This window comes from Camelus dromedarius, chromosome 11 (genome assembly GCF_036321535.1).
Source record: "Camelus dromedarius isolate mCamDro1 chromosome 11, mCamDro1.pat, whole genome shotgun sequence".
NCBI lineage: Eukaryota > Metazoa > Chordata > Mammalia > Artiodactyla > Camelidae > Camelus > Camelus dromedarius.
The window spans coordinates 13,318,242-13,342,770 of record NC_087446.1 but is presented as its reverse complement, the minus strand read 5'-3'; the positions used below and the strand labels follow the sequence as shown (position 1 = coordinate 13,342,770).

Here is a 24,529-nt window from a genome sequence, read left to right as displayed (position 1 = left end):
TTGGTGCCATAGATGTAATTTCACTTAGGGGAATTTATAGACACAATGTCTTTGGTGATGGAGGACAATAAGCATTCCCTTGGAGAAACTTCTTCATACAGTGCTGACCTCTTTGGTTTTTCATCTGCAAAGGCAGCGTCTAATATCATTATCACCCAAATAACCTTCACTAGAGTCTGTGTCATTTGCTGCCTAAACTTGCATGAAAACACTTTCCTTTAATAACTCAGGAGAAAGAGGCATGTGATGAAATATATTTGTTTAACGCCTACCATCTAGAAAGAAAATTCGACTTTTGCATTCATGACGAAAGTTGACAGAATCGAGGGGGCTATTCTGAATATATGAACGGAAAGCCTTCTAGTGAGTTTATTTGGGGACGGCACTATCACCATTTGACTTGAAATATTTGATTACGTACATATTGCCATTTCTTCTCCATCATCTCATTTTAGGGCTCGTTAAGATTGGTAACAGCATTCTTTTCCAGCCCACCACAATGAATTTGTGTTTTAATAGAACCCTTTTTGAATGGGTTCTTTGTGATAAGTGTCTTGAGGACTACACTTCAGTCAGGTGGGCAGAGCAGGCAAAATTCACTTTGTTCCTTAACTGAGTCATTAACAAAAATTACTGCACAAAACACGTGGTCTATTTAACTAAACACTGGGGACCAGGTTCTATGTTAGGCATTATCTAAGAAAGAGAAATGAAGAAACTTTTGGGGTTCCAGCTTCCTTCGTGACTTGGTTAGGGAGGGGAGTATTGAAAGACATACTACTGGAATGGGTTTAGTGGGCTACATACAGACTAAATAATTTCCAAGGTAAATTTCATTAGAAAACAAATTCTTAAAACATTATCCACTGGAACACAGGTGTAATTATATATTGAATACCATAATCCCACATTTTATGAAATCCTGTAAGACATCTCTGTGTCAGCTATGATTTGTAACTTTAATGACATTTCTGACAATATAAACATATAACCAGAAAAGCATCATGGAATAAAAAGTGTAACTGAGTCATTTATAAACTCCACAACATTTCACATGCCTCAAGAATTCATTGTGTGCATATGCCACACGCGTGGGCACACACACACACACACACACACACACACACATTCCTTATGAATGTAGGTTAATTGAACAAACACATACAAAATTATACATCAGCTAAAAAATTAAAATTCTAGGGCAAGGTGGTTCCAGAACAGGCACCCACATCTGAAAGCTAAATGAAAATAATCTTATGGAAAAATCTGAAGGTCAAATAAAGGCTCAGAAAATGTGAAAAGTAAGGCTAACTAAGACTAGGAGATGCTATCATTTATTTTATGCTAAACTCATACTGTCTTTAGGTATGAACCAAATCAACATCATTCTTGATATTAGAGAACGATCTCTTTTCATTATCAATCTCAAAAACTTCATAGATAACAGCGTGAAATAATACACATCTGTATCTAAATGTTTGTTTCCTATTAAAATTCAAACTCTCAGTATGCTCACTCCCCATCACCACAGACTCAAACACGTTAATCTTTCAAAATAGTCAATAAAAGGCGTTGTAAAAAGACTACTAAATAAATATCTTAAAGAAAAAAAAAAAAAAAAGACTAGGAGATGCTAAATGAGCTCTTCAGAGAGAGCAGGCTGGGCGGGCACAGAGTGGTGCCCGGACTAGAGCAGTGTTTGTGGAAGTATGTTCCATGGGCCACTGGACTGTCTGTCAAAAAGCCACCCCCCCCCCAACCTACTGAGCATCTGATTCAGTTGGACTAGGAATCTGCACTTTTAACAGCTCCCTTTCTGCCTTGGAATGACAGATTTTTTGGAGTTGATAGTTCACGCAGCAAGCAATGCTTGATTGCTGAGCACTGGACAGGAAACAAAGATGAGCTGCTGCTTCCTGCCCCGCTTCTTCCTCCCTCCCCAGGAGCATGTACAGCAAGGACAGTGGGTTTACAAAGTGCTTTGTGATTACAAAGGAGGAAGTGAAGATTTCGAAAATTTCGGCTAGGGGTATGAGAGGAGGCTTCACACAAGAGACGACGTGATTGTGTCTTTAGGGGCCAACGGGGTTTTGCTTCTCAGAGAATGCGTTGGGAAAGTGACATTCCAAAAAGCAGAAAATAGAATGGGAAAGATTCTGTGTATGGATGTTCCAGAAAGATCGAATCACCTAACGCACCTGAAGGCTAGTGGGCGTGGGAGATGACACAAAATGCCCAAGTTATCTGAGCTACCACTTACGAAGAACTGTCCCTCTATCCTTAGGTGCTTCTGTGACAAGCCACTCCCTCCCTTCCGCAGGGTATCCCCACCCACCCCGCCCCCCACAACGCTCCTTCACTCAGAATGTAATTATTATGCGTTAACACAACATCTGCAGTTTTGTGATTTAACAATATCCGTTTAACTCCTGGATTCAAGTAGACTGCTAAAGCTGGTGATCTTATTAAAACTGAGAAAAGTTTGGAATGACATTCCACTTTCAAGAGAAAACATTTCATTCCACTTTAGAATTAGAAAATAAAATGTGGTCAAAACAGTAAAAAAAAGAAAGAAAAGAAAAGAAAAATAGTGTCTTTGCCAAAAATAGAGGTCAATTCTAAATAGAAGGAGGCAGATCAAAATAGGAAGTTTTAATCTGGAAGAAACTCAACAGTGATTATTTATAACAAGCATGGGAGTACACTTAGCAATTTGGTCAATGGCTTATGATAACTTAAAATCCTTGAGGAGATGGCCAATCCTCTTACGAACGTACACAACATTGAAATGAAATAAAACTTCTTAAACGCTCATGCATGCCTTCAGATATGCCTCACTGATGGCATTATTTGTGAACTGTATTGTGTATTGTAAGGTACACAAGTTCAATGTGTATATATATGTAGACAAATATTCAATAAAATATAACAATCATTTCTGCATGAATGAGGCCAACAAGCCCTGCCCCTGGTAAGTCCCCTAGAACCAGGACTGATAGACGGTGGTGATGCAAAATCGATGCTTCCTATTTGTGGTGGAATTTATTTTCCAAAGATGGCTGTACCAATATCCATCCCAATGTCCACACCCCTACAATGTGACACTGACACTCCTCTTTTCAGGGCTGTGGGTTTCCCTTCCCTAGAACATGGATGAGTTTGTGACTGATTACAGACGAAGTGATGCTACGGGACTTCCAAGGCTAACTCAGAAAAGGTGACATAGCTTCACCTGCATCTCTCTTTTGGGGATGCTTGCCCTTGGCACTCTGTCGCTGTGCTGTGAGGAACCCCAAAGCAGCACATGCAGAGAGAGCACACGGAGATGCCCATGTGCAGAGGAACCAAGGTCCCCCAGTCAACAGCCAACATCAACTCCCTGGCATGGGATTAAGTGCGCCTTCAGATGAATCTAGCCTCAGCCTTCGAGTCTGGGACCTCAGACATCATGGGGCAGAGGTCAACGGTCCCCACTGTGCCCTGTACTTACGACCCACAGACTTTGTGCACATAATAAAAATGATTTGACCCACACGATAATCTCTGACAGTGGCTAAGAGATCATAGGACCCCTTGGACTAAAAAGGTGGGAATCCCTTAAGGTTTTCCTTCATCCACATACCTGAAAAAAACTTGAGGCTTGGTACATGGGAGTCCAGTGAGTCACTGTGATGGAAGACAGGACTCCTTATCAAATCCCCAGCCCTCAAGCTCCTTGAATGAAGGGGAGGCTGTTTATCCTTGAAAAAGAACCTCAAGTAATGCCCTTCTCCCACCCTCCCCCAAGAGAACACGCAGCCATTCACAGCTGTGCAGTGGGGAAGGGGCAGACGCCGAGTGTATCATTGGACACTGGCTCTGTGCTTACCCTAACCCCTGGGGCCCCTAAGTATGACTGCTCAGACTGCGGGCTCATGGGGTCAGGGGCAAAATGGAGTTTTGACCCAAGTTGGTCCGGTGAGTCCATGAACTCTCCTGTGATTGAGATTCTGAATGTCCAGATGCAATACACATGCTTAAAACACTGGTCCTAATTCCTACCTTGACCTCTTATCCATAGAGAGAAGGCTATTATAGTGGGTAACTCTGAACCAACCTCCTTCTTCCCCAAGTAGTCACTACTGCATCCGTAGGGAAGTCACAGAGCTTATAGGAGTGGGGATTCCCCAAACTCTTTCCTACCACATTCCCATCTGCCTTGCCTATTTGGCTCTTGAAGAAGACTTATGCAAGTCCTGGAGAATGACTGCATCGTTCAGTGAATCAGCGGTGACCCCACTTTTAGATGCTGCTTCAGATACAGTCTCTTTACTGAAGCAAATAAACTCATTCATTTGCTCCAGTCAATTCTAATTCTATGGCAACTGATCTGGCCAAAGCTACCTTCTCCATCCTTGGGGACAGAGAGCCCAGAGACTGATTTTACCTGGCAGAGACGGTGTAGGCTTCGCTGTCTTCCTCAGGTCTACCTCAGCTCTCTCTGGACGTCACGCTCTAGTGCACAGGGACCTTGACCCCCTCACCCTCCCACAGGACATCACACTGCCCGTACACTGATGATGTCACGCTGATCGGAAATCAGGGAGCACAAAGTGCCCTAGATTACTTGGCAAAGCAGAAGTGTGCCGGGGGGAGGAAAATGCAGTGGCCCGTTGCTTCGGTGGTGAGTCTGGGGGCCTGGGGGTGCCGGGAACTTCGGGCTGTCCCCTCCAAAGTGAAAGGCAGGCTGCAGTGCCTTTCGCTCCTTAAAACTAAGGAACAGGCACAATGCTTGATGGACTCCTTTTATTTTGGAGGAAACATTAACCCACATTTGGGATTGCTCCTCTGACCCCTTACTAAGAAGCTTGTAACCCTGCCAGTTTGCAGTGGTGGCCAGAGAAGAGCCCCCTCCAGTTACTCCAGCTGCAGAAAGTTCTCTTGATTGACTTGGCCTCCAATGGGGTCTGTGACAGCCTGGCGAGTGGGGGAGAAGGTGTGATATATGGAGTTTAAAGAGAGTCCTGGTAGCATAAATCAAACCATGGTAATTGGTCTATTTTTTAAAAAAATTCATTATTAGAGAATCATCATATCTTCCTATGGTTTGACATTTATTGGCACAGTATTGATGAGAGTATTCACTTGAAATCATTTTAACTTTTCCTATATTTGTGGTTATCCCCTCATTCTTGTTTCTAATTTTGTGTTTTTGGAAAGCATTTCTTTGGTAACTAGCTGAGAATTCATGTCTGCACTTATCTTTCTGGGGAAAAAAAAAAAAAAGACGATCCTGCACTCCTTGAAAATGTTCAACATTATCTCCAATGGAAATTCTGAAACGCTGCAAAATTTTAACGCCATAAATTTGTGTTGCTGATTTTCCACCAATTGGTTCTGCAAAAATCAAATTAAGTTTCAGTTGAAAAACACTGAAGGGCGAAGTGGTTGACATCAATCAGAAGAAAACAGACATCAGTACTTCCCATGGGGGTGGGAGACAGAGCTGGGTGAAGGAAAGCTCAGTGGATGGAGGAAGGAGAGGCCCCCTCAGGTCTAAGCAGTAAGTGCACCCCGTTCCCCAATACTGTGTGAAGCCCTCTGACAACTGCACCAGGAAGTAAGCCTGAACCCAGCAGGCATTTCCTTCACCACTGCATCCCCAGAATGGGGAAGAGAACCTGCCACATGCAAGAACCCCAGAGACGTCTGTTGAATTAATGATTCTACAGCTATATCTGGGTGGGGGCAGGTAATTAGGTTTATGTATTTATTTATTTATTTTAATGGAGGTACTGGGGATTGAACCCAGAACCTTGTGCATGCGAAGCACACGCTCTACCACTGAGCTATACCTCCACCCCCCCCACCCCAGTCAATAGATACTTTTAAATGATGCAACCTGTGGAAGATTTGTCAAGTAGGCATCTTCCCACCAGCTATGAAGATCAAGGAATGGAGAGTCAGAGATACTGAGGTACCAGAAACCGGGCTGTTGCCTCAGTATTACCAATAAAGTTTGTGACAAAGTCTCCAAACTCTTTCCTCATCCGTGAAATTCCTCCTACTAGATGCCTCAGTCATTACCCGTGCAAAAGGCAAAGTTTATTTATTCCACAAGCGTTGGCCAATTACACCTTCTTGGATCATTTTGTATGTTATCTACAATCCTCAGTCTGTGAAGAAACTGAGGCGCAAGAGGTTGCTGAGTGACTGGCCTACAGGTACCCACCTAGATTCGGGTGTGGGCACCTGGATGTGGACACCTTGGCCTTTTCCATTAAATCGGGCAGTTTTTAAATGCTTGCTATGTGTGCAGCTCTGCCCTGGACACTGCTGGTGAAGCCCAAGGCGGTCCCTGAAGTGGGGACTGTAGGAAAGGCTTCTCATTCCTCCAACATTGTGCCGACGCAATGGTACAGGCGAGATGGGTACTCAAGACAACACACCACGCTTCTCAAGGAAGTAGCTTCATCTTCAATACACTGATCCTCTCAGTCATATTATCTGTTCCCTCCCCATGTGTTTCACAGAGCACTCATTTTAAAGTAACGTTTCTGGGTTCTCTCTCATTACAAACGTAAGCCATCTTTACTGGAGGAAATTTAGAAACTGGAAGTAGTCAAAAAGAAAACTAATGCTGTGTGTATGTGTATAGGTAATGAATACATAAACACAAACATGTTTTACTTTCTTAAATATGGAATCATGCTGTTTCAAAAAGTACCTTTTTGTCAATAACATGCCATATACATCTTTTGGTTTATATGTATATATATATATATATATATAATTGAGTGCATTATATTTCATCATATGAATGTAAATCTATGTCAATGCCTTCAACCAGTACCATATTATCTGACATTTAGGTCTCAGATGGTTTACCATTTTTAACGATGTTGCAAATAATACATTCACAGCTGTATCTTTCAACAACTCTACAATTTTTTTCCTGTACCGTGTATTGCTAGAAATAATAGTACTGGGTCAAAGAGTACACGTATTGTACCAGGATGAACAGTGTCTTCCCCCAAATTCATGTCCACTCAGAACCTCGGAATGTGACCTTATTCAGAAATACAGTCTTTGCGGATATAATTAAGATGAAGTTGCAGTAACTTATGGTGGGCCCTAAATCCAGTGACTGCTGTCTCTAGAAAAGAAAGGAGAGTGAGCTACAAAATATACACACAGAGGGAAGACAGCCCTGGGGAGACGGAGGCAGAAATCATGGGAGTGATGCAGCCGCAAGCCCGAGGATGCCCAGCACCGCAGGGAACCACCATTAGCCAGGATGAGGCAAGGGAGGATTTTTTTTCCTGGAGCCTTCAGGGGAAGAAGGACCCTGCTGACATGTTGATTTTAGATTTCTATCCTCCAGGACTGTGGAAGAATCAGTTTCTGTTGTTTTAAGCCACCCAGTTTACAGTACTTGGTTACAGCAGCCCTAGGAAAACAACACATGGATTTTCCCGGATTCTGGTATGTTTTTCCATTTGCTCCCTGGCAGAGTGCTGTCCCCAGCAGTGTGCAAGACTGCCACACCCTCACAGCCTTACTAGTGTAATATGTGCCATCTTGATAGGCAGGGAAAGTATCTCAACATTGCATTGATTAATATTTCTTTGACTGTTAGTAGATTACACAGGTTTTCCATGTGTCTGGTTAGTTGTCATTCTTCACTGAACTGCCTGTCCATGCTCTTGGCTGGTGTATTACTCAGGGTTCCACAGAGAAACAGAACCAGTAGCGTATATTTAGACATACAGAAAGACTTATTCTGAGGACGTGGCTCAGGAGCTAGTGGAAGCTGAGAAGTCCCACGATGTGAGACCTGGGAAAGCCGATGGTGTAATTCAGTCTGAGTCCAAAGGCTTGCGAAAGAAGAGAGCCAGTGTCACGGCTCAGTTCAAGCAGAGAGCAAATTTGCTCTTCCTCTTTTTGTTCCATTCAGGCTCTCAGGAGATTGGCTAATGCCCACACACTTTGGTAAGGGTGATCCTTTACTAAGCCTATTGTGTCCAATGCTGATCTCTTCCAGAAACAGGCAAACCCAGAAATAATGTTCTGCCAGCTATCCGGGCATCCCTCAGCCCAGTCAAGATGACACAGAAAATTAACCATCACACTTGGTGTTCTACTGAAGAGATGATCATTTACTGCTAAGAGCGCTTCACATAATGAGTTTTGAATCATTTCTCTACCATGGTGCAAATATTCTCTCAAGTTAGTCATTTTTCTCTCAATTTCAACGTTTAAAAAAATATATTTAAGTTTTTTCTTATTATGTCATGAAATAAATCAATGTACTCTTTTAAGATTTCCATTCTTGTTATCATGCTTAGAAAGGCTTTATCTACCGTCTAATCATTTACCTATTTTTTAACATTTTCATAGTTTATTTTTGTACATTGAAATTTTACTCCATCAAAATTATAATTTCATTTTAATTAAATGTATATTTTATTTTCATTAAATATTTTTCTAAATAATTTTTAAGTGTTTTGCAAAATAAATTTTATTTGGAAAATTAATATTTTTAAACACATATTTTTCCAAATAATAGGGAAGTTTTAACCTCTTTGCATGTTATTTGAAATGCCAAATTTGCAGAGGAAATCTTCCATCAACATTATTTTTTGGTAACAGCTTTACTGCAATATACTGACATACCATTCAGCTGACCCCTTTAAAAAGGATAATTCAGTGGTGTTTGAAGTAGATTCACAGAGGTGTGCAACCACAATCACAATCAATTTTAGAATGTTCTTATCACCCTGGGAAGACACCCTGTCTGCACCCTTTAGCTGTCATTCTGAATCCTCCTATAAATTTCCCTGTTCTAGACATTGCATGTAAGCGGAATCACATGTGATCTTCCATGTCTGACTTTCCACACTTAGCATATTTTCAAGGTTCATTCACGTTGCCTGCATGTATCAACACTTGATTCCTTCTCATGGCCAAATAAGGTCCCTTGTACAGATGTAGCACATTTTGATTGTCCATTCACCAGTTGATGGACATCTGATTTGGTTCCACTTTTTGGCTATTCTGAATAATGCTGCTATGAATAGTGTTTTCATTTCTCCTGGGTATATACCTTGGAATGGAGCCGCTGGGTCACATAGTCATTCTGTTTAACTTTTTGAGGAACTGTCTAACTGTTTTCCATGTGGCTGGAAATCTTTTACATTCTTATCAACAATATATGTGGGTTCTAAATTCTCCACACGCTCATCAATACTTACTGTCTTTCATTTTTCAATAGTCACCTAGTGAGTTGAAAATGGAACCCTGTTGTGGTTTTGGTTTGCATTTCCCTAATGACTGACGATGCTGAACATATTTCCATGTGCTTACCTTCTTTGGAAAAATATCTGTTCCCATCTTTTGCCTATTTTTAAATTAGGCTATTTGCCTTTCTGTTATTGTTATTGAGTTGTAAAGGCTCTTTATATCTCCTGGATATTCAACCCTTATCAGACGCTATGATTTGCAAGTATTTCCTCTCATTCTGTGGTTGTCTTTTTCACTTTCTTGATGCTGCCCTTCAAAAGCACAAATGTTTTTTTAATTTTATTTATGTCCAATTATCCTTTTTCTTTTGGGTGCTTGTGCTTTTTGTGTCATATTCAAGAAACGGTGCCTAATTCAAAGTCATAGAGATTTACACCTGTTTTCTTCTAAGAGCTCTACAGTTTTAGCTCTTACAGTCAGGTCTCCCATGGATTTGAATTAATTTTTGTACATGGTGTGAAACAGAAGTCCATCTTCGTTCCTTTGTATGTGGATATACAGCTCTTTGTTTCAGCACTATTGGTTGAAAAAACTTTTTTCTTTTTTTTTCTGTAGAATGCTGACACCCTTGGCAAAAATCAATTACTTATAAATGTTTGCATTCATTTCTGGACTCTCAATCCTGTTCTCTGGATTTAGAATCTATTCCATGAATGTCTATCTTTATGCCAGTACCACACAGTCTTGAATCCTGCAGCTTTCTAGTAAGGTTTAAAATTGGAAAAGTGTGAGTCTTCCAACTTTGTTCTCCTTTTCGAGACTGTTTTGGCTACCCTGGGTCCCGTGCACTTGCATCTGAATTTTACGATCAGCTTGTCAATTTCTCCAAAAGAAAACTCAGCTGAGGTTTTGATAGGGATTGTAATGAATCTGTACACTAATTCGGGGAGTGCTGCCATCATTACAGCATTAAGTCTTTCAATCCATGAACAAAGGATATCTTTATTTAGGTCTTCTTTCATTTCTTTCAACAGTATTTTGTCGTTTTCAGGGTAAAAGTCTGATATTCTTCCATTAAAGTTGTGAAATATATTCCTAAGCATTTTATTATTTGATGTTCCTGTAAATAGAATTGTGTTCTTCATTTCACTTTTGGATTGTTCACTACCAGTGTATAAAAATATAATTGATTTTTGTATATTGATCTTGTGTCCTGCAACCTTGCTGAATTTATTAGGTCCAATAGCTTTGTGTGTATGTATATGTGTGTGTGTGTGTGTGTGTGTGTATTCTTCAGGAGTTTCTGGATCGTACGATTTGTGAATAAGGATCCTTTTATTTCTTCCTTTCCAACCTGGCTGTCTTTTGTTTCTTTTTCTTGCCTAATTTCCCTGACTAGAACCTCCAGTACAATGTTGAACAGGAGTGGCAAAAGCAGACATCCTTGTCTTGTTCTTAATTTTAGGGGGAAAGCTTTTCAGTCTTTCATCATTAAGTGTGATATTAGTTGTGGGTTTTTCTTAGTTGCCCTTTATCAGGTTAAGGAAGTTCCCTTCTATTCCTAGTTCGTTGATTTTTTTAAGTCATGAAACGATTTTTGTCAATTTTTTCTGTATACATATATACATGATTTTTTGTCTTCCATTCTGTTTAACCAAACTTGCATTCCTGAAATATATCCTACCTGACGATGGTGCGTAATTATAAACTCTTCCCACAAAACAAGAAGAGGAGGGAATACATACCAACTCATTCTATTACTATGATACCAAAAGCAGGCAAAGCTGCCACAAGAAAACTACAGACCAATATATCTTACAAATACAGATGCAAAAATCTTCAACATAATGCTAGCAAACCAAATCTAGGAACATATAAAAAGGATTATACATACCATGACCAAGTTGGGGGAATGGGGAATGAGCAGTAATGTGTATGAGATTTCTTTTGGGAGTGATGAAAATATTCTGGAATTAGCAATGATGTTTGCACAGCTTTATGAGTATACAAAAGTACGTGCAGATTAAAAGAGCAAATATTACAAAACTTGTATTATATCTTATTCTTTTAAAAAAGGAAGCTGCCTGCCCTTTATTTTCTCTTTCACTCTTCTTACTGCATAAAAGGCAGACATTATGCAAGTTAGTAAAAACATGTTAAGAGATGGTAGCGCAATGAGATAGTGAGAAACTGGGTGTTCAGATGACCTTCCAGATCAGAACGGCACAGCACCACAGACTACCTACAAGCTCAGACATTTACAAAAGAAAAAACTAGTACCTGCTCTGTATAGGTCACTATTATTAGGTTCCTACTAAAGTACCCCATCCGATCCTAATTAATTCAATTAGATTGTTTCTACTTTTTCACTACCACAAACAGTTCTGCAATGAAATCCTCATATATATTTCCTCGGATGCGTGCTACAGTTTTTTTTAAGGTAAACACCGTGAAGTGAAATCTTTGTCATTTTACTTGGTTGTCACAATGGTTGTCCGGTACGCACAATTTAGTTACACCTTAGCATGCTTGATTATTTTCTTAACTGGCTGAACCAATTTTCCAGGAATGAGAAGACTTAACATTTTCTCAAATCCTCACCAACATCTGGTCTCATGAAACATACTAAGTTTTGCCAGTATCATAGGTGTGAAATGGTATTCCATTATTGTTGTCACTTGAATTTCCCTGAGATTATTGGAATTGAGCATTTTTTCACATTTATTGGCCACTTAAATTTCTTTCATGAATTGACCGTACATTACCGTCACTCATTTTCCCATTATGTCATATGTCATTTTGTTAATGATTTGTAGACATTTTCATAAATGCTGGATAATCTTGATGATTACCTGTTTTGCCATTAACTTCTACTAGTCTGTGGCTTACATGATCACTTTGTTTATGATTTTAGTCTTATGACAGTCATTAGTTTAATGTGCTCAAATGTATCAATATTTTCCTTTTACGATTTGTTTTTTCAGCCTCATTTAAGAAAATACTTCTTAGGCTTGTATCATGAAGATATTTTCCTATTCCATCTCCTGGAAGTTCTATAGTTTTCTTTGCACATTCAGATTTTATTCCATTTGGAATTTATTGTTATGTGAAGTATACACAAATTTCATTTCTTTCTTATGTAGAGCTAATTGTTCAAGCATCATTTTTCATAAGCTCATTTTTTCCCTGATGAATTTCCCACATCTTCTATGTCTGTCAGTAAAATTTAATCATTTCTAGTTTAATTTCTCTGAGTCTATAATCTTAATTATTTCTCCCCTTTGAAATATGTTGAGGCTTGCTTTATGGCCCAGAACATGATCAATTTTGGGAGATGTTACATGGGCACTTGCTACGTTATTTTATATATGTCAATTGGGTCAGTTGTTAAACGTTACTCAAATCTGCTAGGTATGTATTGATATTACTTTTGTCTAACTGTTTATCAGTCACAAACAGAAATGTGTTAAAATTTCTCATCATGATAGCCTTGTATATTTCTCTCTTGAGCTATTTCTATGTATTTCTTCTTTAATTTCTTTGTTTTTATGTATTTTGAGGATATATTTTTAGGTATATCCCAATATAGGATTGTTACATTTTGCTGAATTAACATTTATAATTATAAAATGTCCTTTTTGATCTCTAATAACAGTTTTGCCTCAAAATCTATTATGTTTCATATAATACAAGTACTCCAGCTTTTCTTTCTTCATTTTCTTGGGTTGATGTTTTTATGGTGTATATGTTCCAGTCTATAATCTCTGTCTTTTAATTGGAAGAGTTAGTCCATTTATATTTAATATAATTATACATTTGGGTTTAAATCCACTGTCTTTTTTTTTTTTTTCATTTGTTCCACCTGTCTACATTCTTTTTTTTTCTTTTTTCTCTTTCCTTGCATTCTTTTAAACTGTTTGCTTTATATTATTTCATTTCCCCCACTTATTAGCTTGGTAGTTATACACTTTTTTACTATATAAGTTCTTGAATTTCAACACAGAACTACTAAATCAGAAATGGGGATGGAGTTTCTACTTCAGTGGGTTTAGGATGGGACTTGAGAATGTGCATTTCTAAGAAGCTCACAGATGATGCTGATGCTTCTTGTCCATAGATTACACTTTGAGAACCACTGGTTTGGAGGAAGAAATTGACTAGGTATAAGAAGATAGTGAAGACATACTGTAACAATCAAAGAAAACAATGGCTTTGACTAGGATGGTGGCAGTGAAAACTGAAAAAAAGTATTACTTGATACATTATTAAAAGTATCATTAACAAAGTATTATAACAGAGAAAATGATACCATTGATGGAAACAAAAGATTCCAAAATAGAAGTAGGTTTTAGAGAGATAAAGATGATTTTTTTTTGTCATTATTATCCTTTAAATAGAGAAAACAGAAAGTAACTAAAATCAGAATAGAAGATTTAACTCTCACTAAGCAGCATTATTGTCTGGTTTTCCATGTTTTAGAACTATTTTAAAATAAAGTTGTACCAATTAAGACAATTATATTTGTTACACAGGAAAAACTAGATTACACTTCTAGGATTTAGGATTTAATTTTCTAGGATTTAATTTCCTCTAATGAGATACAAACATCAATCTATGCTGCTGCAATACTGTTAGATTATAACTAGTAAATTGGATGGATAAGGTTTCAAAGTCCATTTGATTTACTGCATCAATTAGATGAATGGTACAGAAAAATTGGATGAAAGGATATTTCTTCACATGTGCTTTAGTATATAGAGATCTTCTAGTGCCCTAATCTGAATTCTGTTGCTCAACCAAGCAAATACAGAAAATAAATTTGCTTGAATTAGTTTACTTACAAAAATGTTCACAAATTTAAATAATTAATAAACACATGGTTTTCAACTTTATAACAATGGTTATTTTAAAAGAAAAGAGGGTATTACTATAACTCAAAAGTACAAATTTTTACACATTGATTTACGTACCCTAGAGAATACCAAAAGCACAGCATGAGAATAGTTGGAAACATATGTAATATTAAGAACCATTATGTTCAGTATTTTACTGTGAATATTTATGGTAATTGTAATGTGAACGTACTGTTTATTCAGGAACTCAACTGAACATGAAATTCTGCTGAAGACTGAAAAAAAAAATTAAACCCAAGGTAAATAAAACTTGAAAACTTCATTGATAAATGAGGACCAAAAACATTTTATAGAGAAAAAACTGACAACTCGTAAAAGGCTTTATAATTCTAAGGCAAGTTTGTGATAAAATAGATGCATTTCCCCCCCAAACTATAAAACGTACTGTAACGTAACAAATCTCTCTTGTAAAAGAAAAAAGTTTTGATTAGTAGTTGAGATACATAACTTTGCAAGTTTACAAATAACTGACATTTTCATAGACAGCATCCACACACGGAAGTGAGAGATGGATCGTGATAAATACCCTCAGACAGGAAGACCCTAGCAGCCTGCAGATTAGACTGTTTCTGAAGAACTGTAATACAGGTGGATATTATCTGACCAAGTTTGTAAATATCTAGTCATATTAGTCACCTACTCAAAAGCTTTCCCTGGCTTCTGTCTCAATATCCTATTGCTGCTAAAACATAAACTTAGTAGCTTAAAACAACACAGAAGTATTATTCTACAATTCTGGAGGTCAGAATTCCAAAGTGGGTCTCACTAGGCTAAAATCAAGGCACCAGCTGGGCTGCATTTCTTTCTGGAGGCTCTAAGGGAGAGCCCATTTTCTTGCCTTTTCCCACTTCTTTGGAAAAGGGGGCTGCCTGCCTTCTTTGGCTTGTGGCCCCCTCTGTTTTCAAATCTGACAACAGTCAGTTGAGTCCTTCTCAAATTGCATTGCTCTGACCTACTCTTCCACATTTAAGGACCCTTGTGATTACACTAGACCACCAGGATAATCTCCCTAATTTAAGGTCAGCTGAGTAGCAATCTTAATGCCCTTTTGCTGTGTAACAGAAGGTAGTCACAGGGTCTGGGGATTATGATGTGGACATTGTTGGGAGGGGCATCGTTCTTCCTACCATGCGTCCTGATGTCTGCAAACCCACCCTGTCTGTCAGGTCCTCTTCATTACTGGCCCTATTCACTCTCCTACCTTCCCCCCAGGGCTCTGCTCTTTGTGCCTCGCGTTCCAGCCATACCAGTCTATCTGCTGATCCCCCAACACACGCCATACTGGCGCAGCTCCACACCTCTGCTCCTGCGTTTTTTCTTTCTTGACATTCTCCTCCTTCTTCACCTTTCTGTCCAGGTTGAAAATTTTATTCATTCTCAGAATTTCAGGGCAAATGTTTCATTCTCCAGGAAGCTTTTCCCTTAACCTTTCTCCTCTGTAGACACGCAGGTCCTGTTGTTTGGACTTCCCTGTAGAACTTGGTGTTTGGCTTGACTTGACGCTTACTTGTGTTCTTATTGCCTCTGCTAGGTAATGATCTCTTGGTGGGGCAGAACTGTGGATTCACCCTCACCGGTATGTCAGTTAGGCATGTCTAAAACAGAACCCTTGCTGTTCATGCACACTCCTCCAAAATTACTCTGCCTTCAGTCTTCCTAGCTAATAAAATCATCCCCCTTCACCCAGATGTGCTTGCCACAAACCTTCGAGTCACCCTCGCCTTTTCTTTCCCTCATTCCTCATATCCAGTCCATCACTGCCTTGGACCTTATCAATGCTACCTCCTGATCTAAGTCACCATCACCTGTCCTACTGGACTCTCTGTTTCCAATCCTGCCTCTGATGCTGTCACCTCGCACAAGTGAGCATGTGCACACGTGCGCGCACACGCACACACACACATTTTATTCTCATCTCAGCAGCCAGAGGGATCGTTTCCATTTTTGAAAATCTAAGTGTGATTATATCTTGGTCCTGCTAAATGTCAGATAGCTTAGCATCATGTTTAGGCTAGAATCCAAAGTCCACATAATGCTCTTTTTTTTTTTAAATTTTATTTTTGTATTGAAGTGTAGCCGATTTACAATGTTAGTTTCAGGTGTACAGCAAGGTGATTCACTTATACATATACATACATATATATTTTCTTTCCAGATTCTTTTCCATTATATATTATTACAAGAGATTGAATATAGTTCCCTGTGCTATACAGTAGGTCCTGGTTGTTTAACTATTTTATATATAGCAATGTGTGTCTGTAAAATCCTTATAATGTTCTACAAGGCCCCAGCCTCATTTGACACTCATCTCTGCTGGCTCATCATGGTCCAACCTCAACGTCATCCTCACTGGTCCTCACACGGGCGTGGTAATCACTTTGCCTGAGGGCCTTTGCACCTGCTGTCCCCTTAGCCAGTGGAATACTCTTACTCCAGATAGCCACATGATTCACTCCTGTATGTCCCTTAGGCTTCTGATCATCCTCTCATGTTCTTTGGGCCTTTGTGGAAACATCACTTCACCAGAGCCATCTTCCCGACCACCCCATGCAAAAGAGCAGCCCCTCGTTCCTCCTACCACAGTCTATACATTGATGCTGCTTGAATTTTCTCTACATACTTATCATTATAGGACATTATGTTATAAATCTACTTCTTGTTGGTCACTCCACTAAAATGTAGGGCAGACACTTTGTTTTGCTCTGTATTCTAGTCTTAGAACCGAGCAACACGCACAGCACAAAGTGGACACTTAATAAGTATTTCTTAAATGAACTCATCTCTGTATGTCCTCCTGTTTCTTGCCCAGTTCTTTGATCATAACAGATGCTGAAGAAGTATTTGCAGAATTAAATGTTACATACACCCTCAAAATTACTTCATAGAACCACCAGAGAAAAAACCACCACGGTAAGCCACTTTTTCATGGAGAAATAAAGATTGTAGAAAAGTTGTCACAATTCAGATCAGCCTTTTGGTACTTAGTTTCGATACGAGGGCTCTCCCTAGAGCACAAAGTACATCACACTGAACATTTAATTCAAGGATGGAGCTCACAGCAGACCATACTGTCTGCACAGTGAGGGCGTGCGTGCTGGTGGGGCGGGGCCACCGGGTGGATGTGAGCGATATTAACAAGATGGCTAAGCCACAGTCCTTAGTTACATCCAGTTTCCAGGGATACACAAAGCCTGAGTGAGCCCTTTTCTGGTTCTTGCCTAAGTTTCTCTTCTCTTCAATGCATTTCTCTTACTTTTATAATAGTAGTGGTTTCTTAGAAACACACTTCTGTCCTGTTTCTAGGTTTTTAATATCAGAGAAAAAAAACTCAAAGCAAAAATAAAACATACAGACTTAAATCATGAACTCTCTCATTCCACAGACAAGAGGCCGGTTCTAAAAATTCACCTTTTTTTTTTTTTTTTTGCCATCTGATGTACATGAAGCAAAAGCAGATGCTTGGAACTGCATGTGTTCATTTCATTTGCCAGAGAACAGTTTTAAATGATCATCTCCACACTAACTTTAAATGATTCTCTTCTTTTCCTTCAGAATTCCTTAGAGTCTTTCCTGTCATACCAGCCACCTGTATTCAGTAGCATCGGTAACATTCTTTCAGCTTAGTCACATAAATACTAATCACCCTCGGGGTTCTTATTTGACTTATTTGACTTCTCCTGCACAATAGATGAATACATCTTCTAAGCCAGTTAAGCCAGTTACTTATTTATTTTTTGACTCTGTCTATTCTAAGATTAGAATCACTTGAAGAACTTTTTTTTAAAAACACCAATGCCCAGGACCTACTCAAGGCCACATCTGAATCTCTGAAGGCTGGACCCACGCATCAGAATTTCTTTTTAAAGTCCCACCCAGTGATTCCAACGTGCGGCCATGGTTGAGAACCAAAACTCTTAGCGCACACACAACTGCAAGGCACAAAGAGGTAACGCAGCAATGAGAACGTGAGCCAGAGGAAGCTGATCCCAAATTTCAGTTTTGGCTATGGTCACTTCACAGAGCAGATCACTGCCCTGTGGAGAATTAAGATCTGACTTGATAATTAGGATAATTAGGGTAACTGACTTGAAAGCTACATTACATGCCTGGAGACAGCGATTGCTTTAGGAACAGGATATGATTCAAAACATAAATAAGTTGAATAGGACTTAAAGGTATTTTAATGAAGTCATTAGTCAAGGGTCAAATTTATTCACACTCTAGTCTATGGCTTAAGAAGTTATATGCTTGCAACATTCTTTCCCTGCCTTTTACTGTAACTAATGCAGCCAACTCAAGGGAGGGGAGAATGTCCTTGCTCTTTTTCTAAGAAGAGATTTCTCAAATGGTTTCTTGTGGAAGAGATGGTTGACAGTGATTAGGGTCTGTGACACTGTAGGGAATGCAGGCATTCTACAAAGGGTGGGGAGCCCAGGCCTTTCTTCTGCATAGCCCAGGGAACTATATTCAATATCTTGAAATAACCTTTAATGAAAAAAGAATATGAAAACAAATATATGTATGTATATGCATGACTGGGACAGTGTGCTATACACCAGAAACTGACACATTATAACTGATTGTACTTCAATTAAAAAAAAAAAAAAAAGAGGTGAGGCAAGATGCAACAGCAATGGGTATTGCCTAATTGCAAGAGCACTGTGGAAAACTTCTGCTGATGTACTGGACTCTGGCACAATATTTTAGTTACGCGGAATTTTTCCATCACTAATTATGAGAATTTCCAAATTGAGCATTTAATTGCTCAAAAGTAGAAAGGTGACTGCAAAAGAACATGCTAACGTTCTGTAAATGCTACAATGCAATCATAATTTGTATAAAAAGACATACATTGCTTTGGCTGAGGAGACCTTAACTAAATTGCATGGGATGTTATTCCTCATTTTCTGTAACACTGACACATCTTTCTTCAGTTGTCATTTCTTGAATACTTAACTTTATAAAATCTTATTTTGTTCTGATACTTCTTTAAAATGATTGCTGCCAGGATCCAAACTGGCACTGGTTTAAAAAAAAAAAAAAGATTATTTGCAACAGAGAGAGGGAGAGAGAGATCAAATCCCAGGATTACATAAAGCATTTACCACTCCTTCCAAGTGATTTAAAAACCTATGTCCTAATTATCTCAATTAACTTTTTCCGCCAGATCCTTCAGAATTGCCTGGAAATTGCAAAACAGCCTTTTTGTAGTAAATTCTATCTTCTCAGTGTCTTGAGTAAACATTAGCTTTTTACTGGTATATGTGTATGTAATTTATTAGTGCCTGAACCATGATCTTAAACTAATTAGCAACGTTTCAACAATTAGAACAACACCTAAATGATGAACTACCATATAATTTCTAAATCACTATTACTGCCCGGCACCTTCTTTTATTTTAATGGCTTAATTCTGGAAAAAAAAAAGTGTCGATTCTGAAACCCTGTGATCTATTTTGAAATTCCTGAGCGTGGATTCGATTAACTTAACATCTGTCTTTGAGACACTATTGCTTCTTCAAGACTTTGAACATTATACTCTACCTAAACTCTGTATTTCTATATTTACTGCTTATATAGTATTATTTTTAAGGTAGATGAATATTCCTTTGTCAGCAGGAGCATCTTTTTTTTTTTTTTTTTTGAGAAGGCATATTTTTCAAAAAGGGATTCCTTTTTAAAAATTTCCGCAATTCAAGAATTTACTGTTTAGGAGACAAGATCGGGAGTTTTACTGCACAGAAATGAGAAGCTTGTCTTAAATACATTTAAAATATTAACAGAATTTTTTTCTTTTGGATTGATATAATTATACCACATTGAACAGAAAGTTTTCCTGTGTACATAAGATTCATTCCTTTTTGGATTATTTTCTGGCTTGATTTTCAAGCCCTGCCCTCACAAATGGGGAAAATATCAACAACTTTAAAGAAGATACATTCTCTGACAGTTAAGAAACAAGAACAGCAAAAAGGACCGAGAAGAAAGAAAGAACGAACGAACGAACGGACCCTTCTGGCAAAACCAGGTGTACTACAAAGCGCAATTAGTTCACAGACTGAGGACACTGCTTTTTATAAGTTTTTTCTCCATTGGGAACAGTTTTCTGAGTCTCCCCTTCTCTGCTCTCCATCCCTCGAGTCCTAACCAGGTTTTTTCTTTTTTGCTTGTGAGAAAGAAAAAAGTTGCCAAGAAAGGAATATTCGGTACATTTCAAGGAGGGTTTTCTATTTTCAGTAAGTTTTACCGTTCTCCAGATGGCTCCCAATTGTCCCTAGGCTCCCTCTAGACCCTTCTGAGCATCAATTTCACGAAAACTAGAAGTCGTCTGCACCCGCCCAAAAGGAACCTATACAGAATTTCGCATCTGATTCCACGTCTTTTGTCGACCCAGAAAAGCTCATCTTTGGACCCCAAGTTAAAAACGACTGTCTAAAGCTAAAAGGCAAGGAAACCTCTAACACCCTTCAAGGGGCTTTGGACCCCCTGGACCTCCCAAGGCGAGTTCTGGACGCGGCCAGTGGGAGTCCAGAACTTGACCACGCGCGGGAGTACATGGATCCCCGCTACCACACTGGCTTTAATCGGAGGAAAAGTTAACTTTTGGATCCTTGCATTTCTCCAAAACCCATCCTGTAGGCGCCAGACCTAAGCTGAGCCAAGGCCTCAAAATCTGAGAAATCCGTGAGGGAATAAAAAAATCTGTGAAGAAAGCCTCCAGGCACCATGGGTCGTCGCAAACAAACCCTCCGGAAGGACAGTGGTACTTAGTCCCGGTTTGAGTACAGCCTCCCGGTCACGCGAGCAGACTCCGAGCCACCCCGCGCAGGGTCTAGCTGTGCTCCCCCAAACCTCAAGACCTCCGCGGGAGCGCGGCATCCCTCGCGGGCGCCCTTACCTTGGGGTTGGTCAGGAGCTGGTGCTCGTCGCTGTGCAGCAGCGCCCTGGAGTTGGACTCAGAGTTGTTCACGTAGACCTGGACGCAGGGGTACTGCGAGGTGCCCCTGCAGTCGGCGCCACAGGTGAAGGTGCACTCGAACACCTCGCCGATCTGCTGCACCGACAGCACCGTGCAGTTGGCCGCCGTGGCTTGCAGGTCCTGCAGCGCGGGACTGAGCCAGCAGAAGCCGAAGATAAAGAGCGACACGACGCCGGAGATGATGAGAAACAAGCCGAGCCGGATGCTCTTGTCTTCGGCTTCCGTGTACTCGTAAGCCACCCGGAGCTTCGCCATCGCCCCCCACTCCCGGCGGCGGGCGCGCTCCCCCCGCCCCCTCCCGCCCCCGGCGCCGAGCACGACTGCCTCGGGCGGGAGGAGCCGCCGCCGCCGCCGCCGCCGCCGCCGCCGCCGCCGCGCGGCAGCAGGGGAGTGGGCGGCGCGGGGGAGCGCGCGAGAACAAAGGGGCCGAGGCCGGCGACGCCCCCGGCGGCGGCGGCGGCAGCGCCCCCCCGCCCCCCACCCCGCCCGCCGCCGCCCGGGTCCCGGAGGCTCACAGTGCAGCCGCGGCTTCAGAGCCTCCCGCACCCTCGGGCGCGAGGAGCGCACGGGCGGCTCCTGCCTCCAGCGCCCCCTGCCAGCCTCCGCCCCCGCGCTCTCCCCGCCTCCCCCACCCCGCCTCCTCCCGGCCGGCGTCTCCCCGTCCCCATGCCCAACTGCTGCCGCTCCGCGGACTCGCCGGGCAGCTGCCCCAAGGACTGGAGCGGCTGATCCGGGGCGAGCACGGGGGCTCCGCGGTGCGGAAGCCGGCTCCGCCCGGCCCCACCCGCCGCCGACCCGGGCCCTCCCGCCGCGCCCCGCCCCGGGGCGTCTGCCGTGGGCGCCGGCCGGGCGAGCCCCGAGGGTAGGGCGGCTGGAGCCCTGTTAAACCCTTTGGAGGGACGTCTGAGATGAAAGCTTAAGATCAATATAGTTTAGCCGGAGTGAAAGTTTAAAAACAACAACAAAACGAGAGAGCGAGGGAGGGAGGGGGGCAGCGCTAGTGGAGCGGCGGGAATTTTGAACTCCAAACGAGGATTGGTCGGCCAGCAGGCAGAGCGAGCCCGCGGCCAGGCGGAGGGCGCTCCGGGGAAAGCGCGCCGCCGGACCCGGCGACTGGGGTGGAAGCCCCCGCGCGAGCGGCGTGCGCCGGGGGGCGCCCGGGGGAGCCAGTGCCCACGCCACGGCCGGGCGCACAGCGGGGCGGGAGGCGGGGCCCCGCCGCCGCCCCCTCCCCACTGCCTCCCGCACAGTGAGCGCGCTAACGGCCCGGCCGCGGGGTCCCCGCGCTCCCAACCTTCCCGGCGCAGCCCGCGCCCCCCGGCCCCAGCCCGGCCCCGAGGGCGGCGGAGAGGAGTGTAACGAGCTGAGTCAGACGGAGTGTGCTGTGGAGGCGACGCACGTGGGGGCAGGAGCCTGCGACTGGCGAGACCCGGGAAACTCGCATCCTGGGTCCTGGGAGAACCTCGCGGCAAGTTCGGTCTCTGACAGCCTGGTCGACCCCAACTCAGTTTGTCCCAAGGCTGGGACGACTGAATAGGACCCGAAGGAAACATATGCAGAGACCTGCAGTCCTGGAAGGAGACACCACTTCCCCATCAGGACCGTCCCCTCGCTCCCGGCCTCCCGAGAACGGAATCCTCTCTGTTCTGTCTCCCTCCCTGGGAGCCTACCCACTCTTGGCCACCGCGGAATTTGTAGGCGAGCTTTCCAGGAGCGCTGTGCAAGGTGGTAGCGGTGTGCAGACCCACTTTGGGACAGGTACTGTTTCTAGAGCTGCGTTCTGCTCTCTTAATTCTTCCCCATGCTCCCTCCACTCTCACCTCCCCACCTCGCCCAGGCAACCTTCGGCCTCTCTTCTTTCCGTGACCTTTTCCTTTCTAAAGTTAAGATGATCTTTTTCCAAACCACACTTCTATCAAAATACCAAACTTGGAGAACTATTTCGACCTACATTTTGAAGAATCAGAATATTAACTTCTTTGCAAAATAAGTAAAACACATCTTTTTCTTGACTTGCAAGTCCCAATGAATGTACTCTTAAATTAAGTTCAGTTATGTTCCTGATGAGTATGAAAAAATCAAATCATGGAATTCTTGACTTCTCTTTCTTGGACTTCAAATGTTACTGAATAGTATAGTACCTTTCAACTGCAGTCCTGAGTTCGCATTACTTCATTATGTTGTAGGTAACAGTATTTCCAAAGCAAGTTTAATTACAGGAAGACCTTGAGTGTTTTTCTGAATAAACTGGGAAGGTGTAGGGTTTGGAAAACTTCCAAATCAGGAAGACACTGTACTTTAGTTCCTTTCAAATTTTGAGGGACTAGACTTCTTTCCTTCTTTACCTAGAAATTATGTTATTTTCTTCCTTTTCTGTTGGCATAAAGACAATTGATTACATGCACTGCCTGAAAAGAAAGTGAGTTTAATAGTTGAAGCAGCTTAACCTGAGATCACAGATTTTCAGTGTGAATCTAAATCTTTTTTTCTACGGCAGGTTATCATAATCTTCTTTTTGAAGAACGCTAAAGCCAATCTAAGATCTGAGGCAGTGGCCAGCAAATCAGATCCACTCATTCTAGCTCCGGTATGCTGAGCAACTTAACCTTGAGGCAGAATTAATTCCTATAGTGCTCATAAAACACAGGGATGGGGGTGCCTAAAAATAGTTTAATGAATGTGATTCATTTTTCAATGATTCCAGAGCCCAAAGAGTTCTGTGAATGAATCTTTTGCCTCAAAAGTTAGAAGCAAGATGGTCTTCTAAGCATAGAGAAGAAAAATATCAGAAAGTTCTGTCTTAATTTAACCTAAATGCTTAAGGACTTTTAAATCCATTTTTTCAAGTTCTGCAGTTAGTCACTTTCCTTTCTTATAATTATTCTCAAAGTAGTGGAAGAAACTGTTGCTTTCTAGCCTTCTTGTTCTTTAAACATTTACTTTTCTCCTCTTATTTCCTCTTTTTTAAATTAGCTTGTTTCTCTTCTGAACCTTTCATTATTTCATGTGTTTTTTTTATTGAAAGTCAAACATATCAAAAGACTCCCCAAATTTCTGTTTTGTCCTTGAACACTGTGCGTATTATTAGTTTCATTTGTTGGAGCTGATGCTGCCTTTTCACATTTCCAAGGAAGACTGCATATGTCAGCTGTGCAGTTTCTGAAAACAGATCACCATTGACTCTCTTAAGTTGGAATAGTAGGAAGACACCTTGGGACGTCAGGGATGCTAAGCTCTGAGGTCACTGAGGATCTTGTTTCCTGTGGAAGGCAGAAGCAACACAGAAGAAAAAAAGTTAGTCCTTTCTTTGCATAGTTGTTCACCAATTAAAATTAAGATTAAAAATGCAATACTCAGAACCAGACTGTCTTATTTGATGTACATCATTGTCTGCAGCAATGTTTTCAGGAGAATC

General features: G+C 41.4%; 1 protein-coding gene and 1 non-coding gene across 2 annotated transcripts in view; both read right to left on the bottom strand.

Moving 5' to 3' along the window:
• Nucleotides 1–21,405, bottom strand: part of KCNMB4 (potassium calcium-activated channel subfamily M regulatory beta subunit 4) — a 54,099-nt gene extending 32,694 nt beyond the window's left edge. The window contains exon 1 of the mRNA XM_010986398.3: nt 21,034–21,405. Within this exon, the coding sequence (XP_010984700.1) occupies nt 21,034–21,369 (336 nt within the window). The 5' untranslated portion in view covers nt 21,370–21,405. The remainder of the gene's footprint in view (nt 1–21,033) is intronic.
• On the bottom strand, nt 5,767–5,838 carry TRNAA-CGC (transfer RNA alanine (anticodon CGC)). The gene has a single exon. It is a non-coding gene; the product is annotated as a tRNA-Ala (tRNA).
• Nucleotides 21,406–24,529: the final 3,124 nt, after the last annotated feature.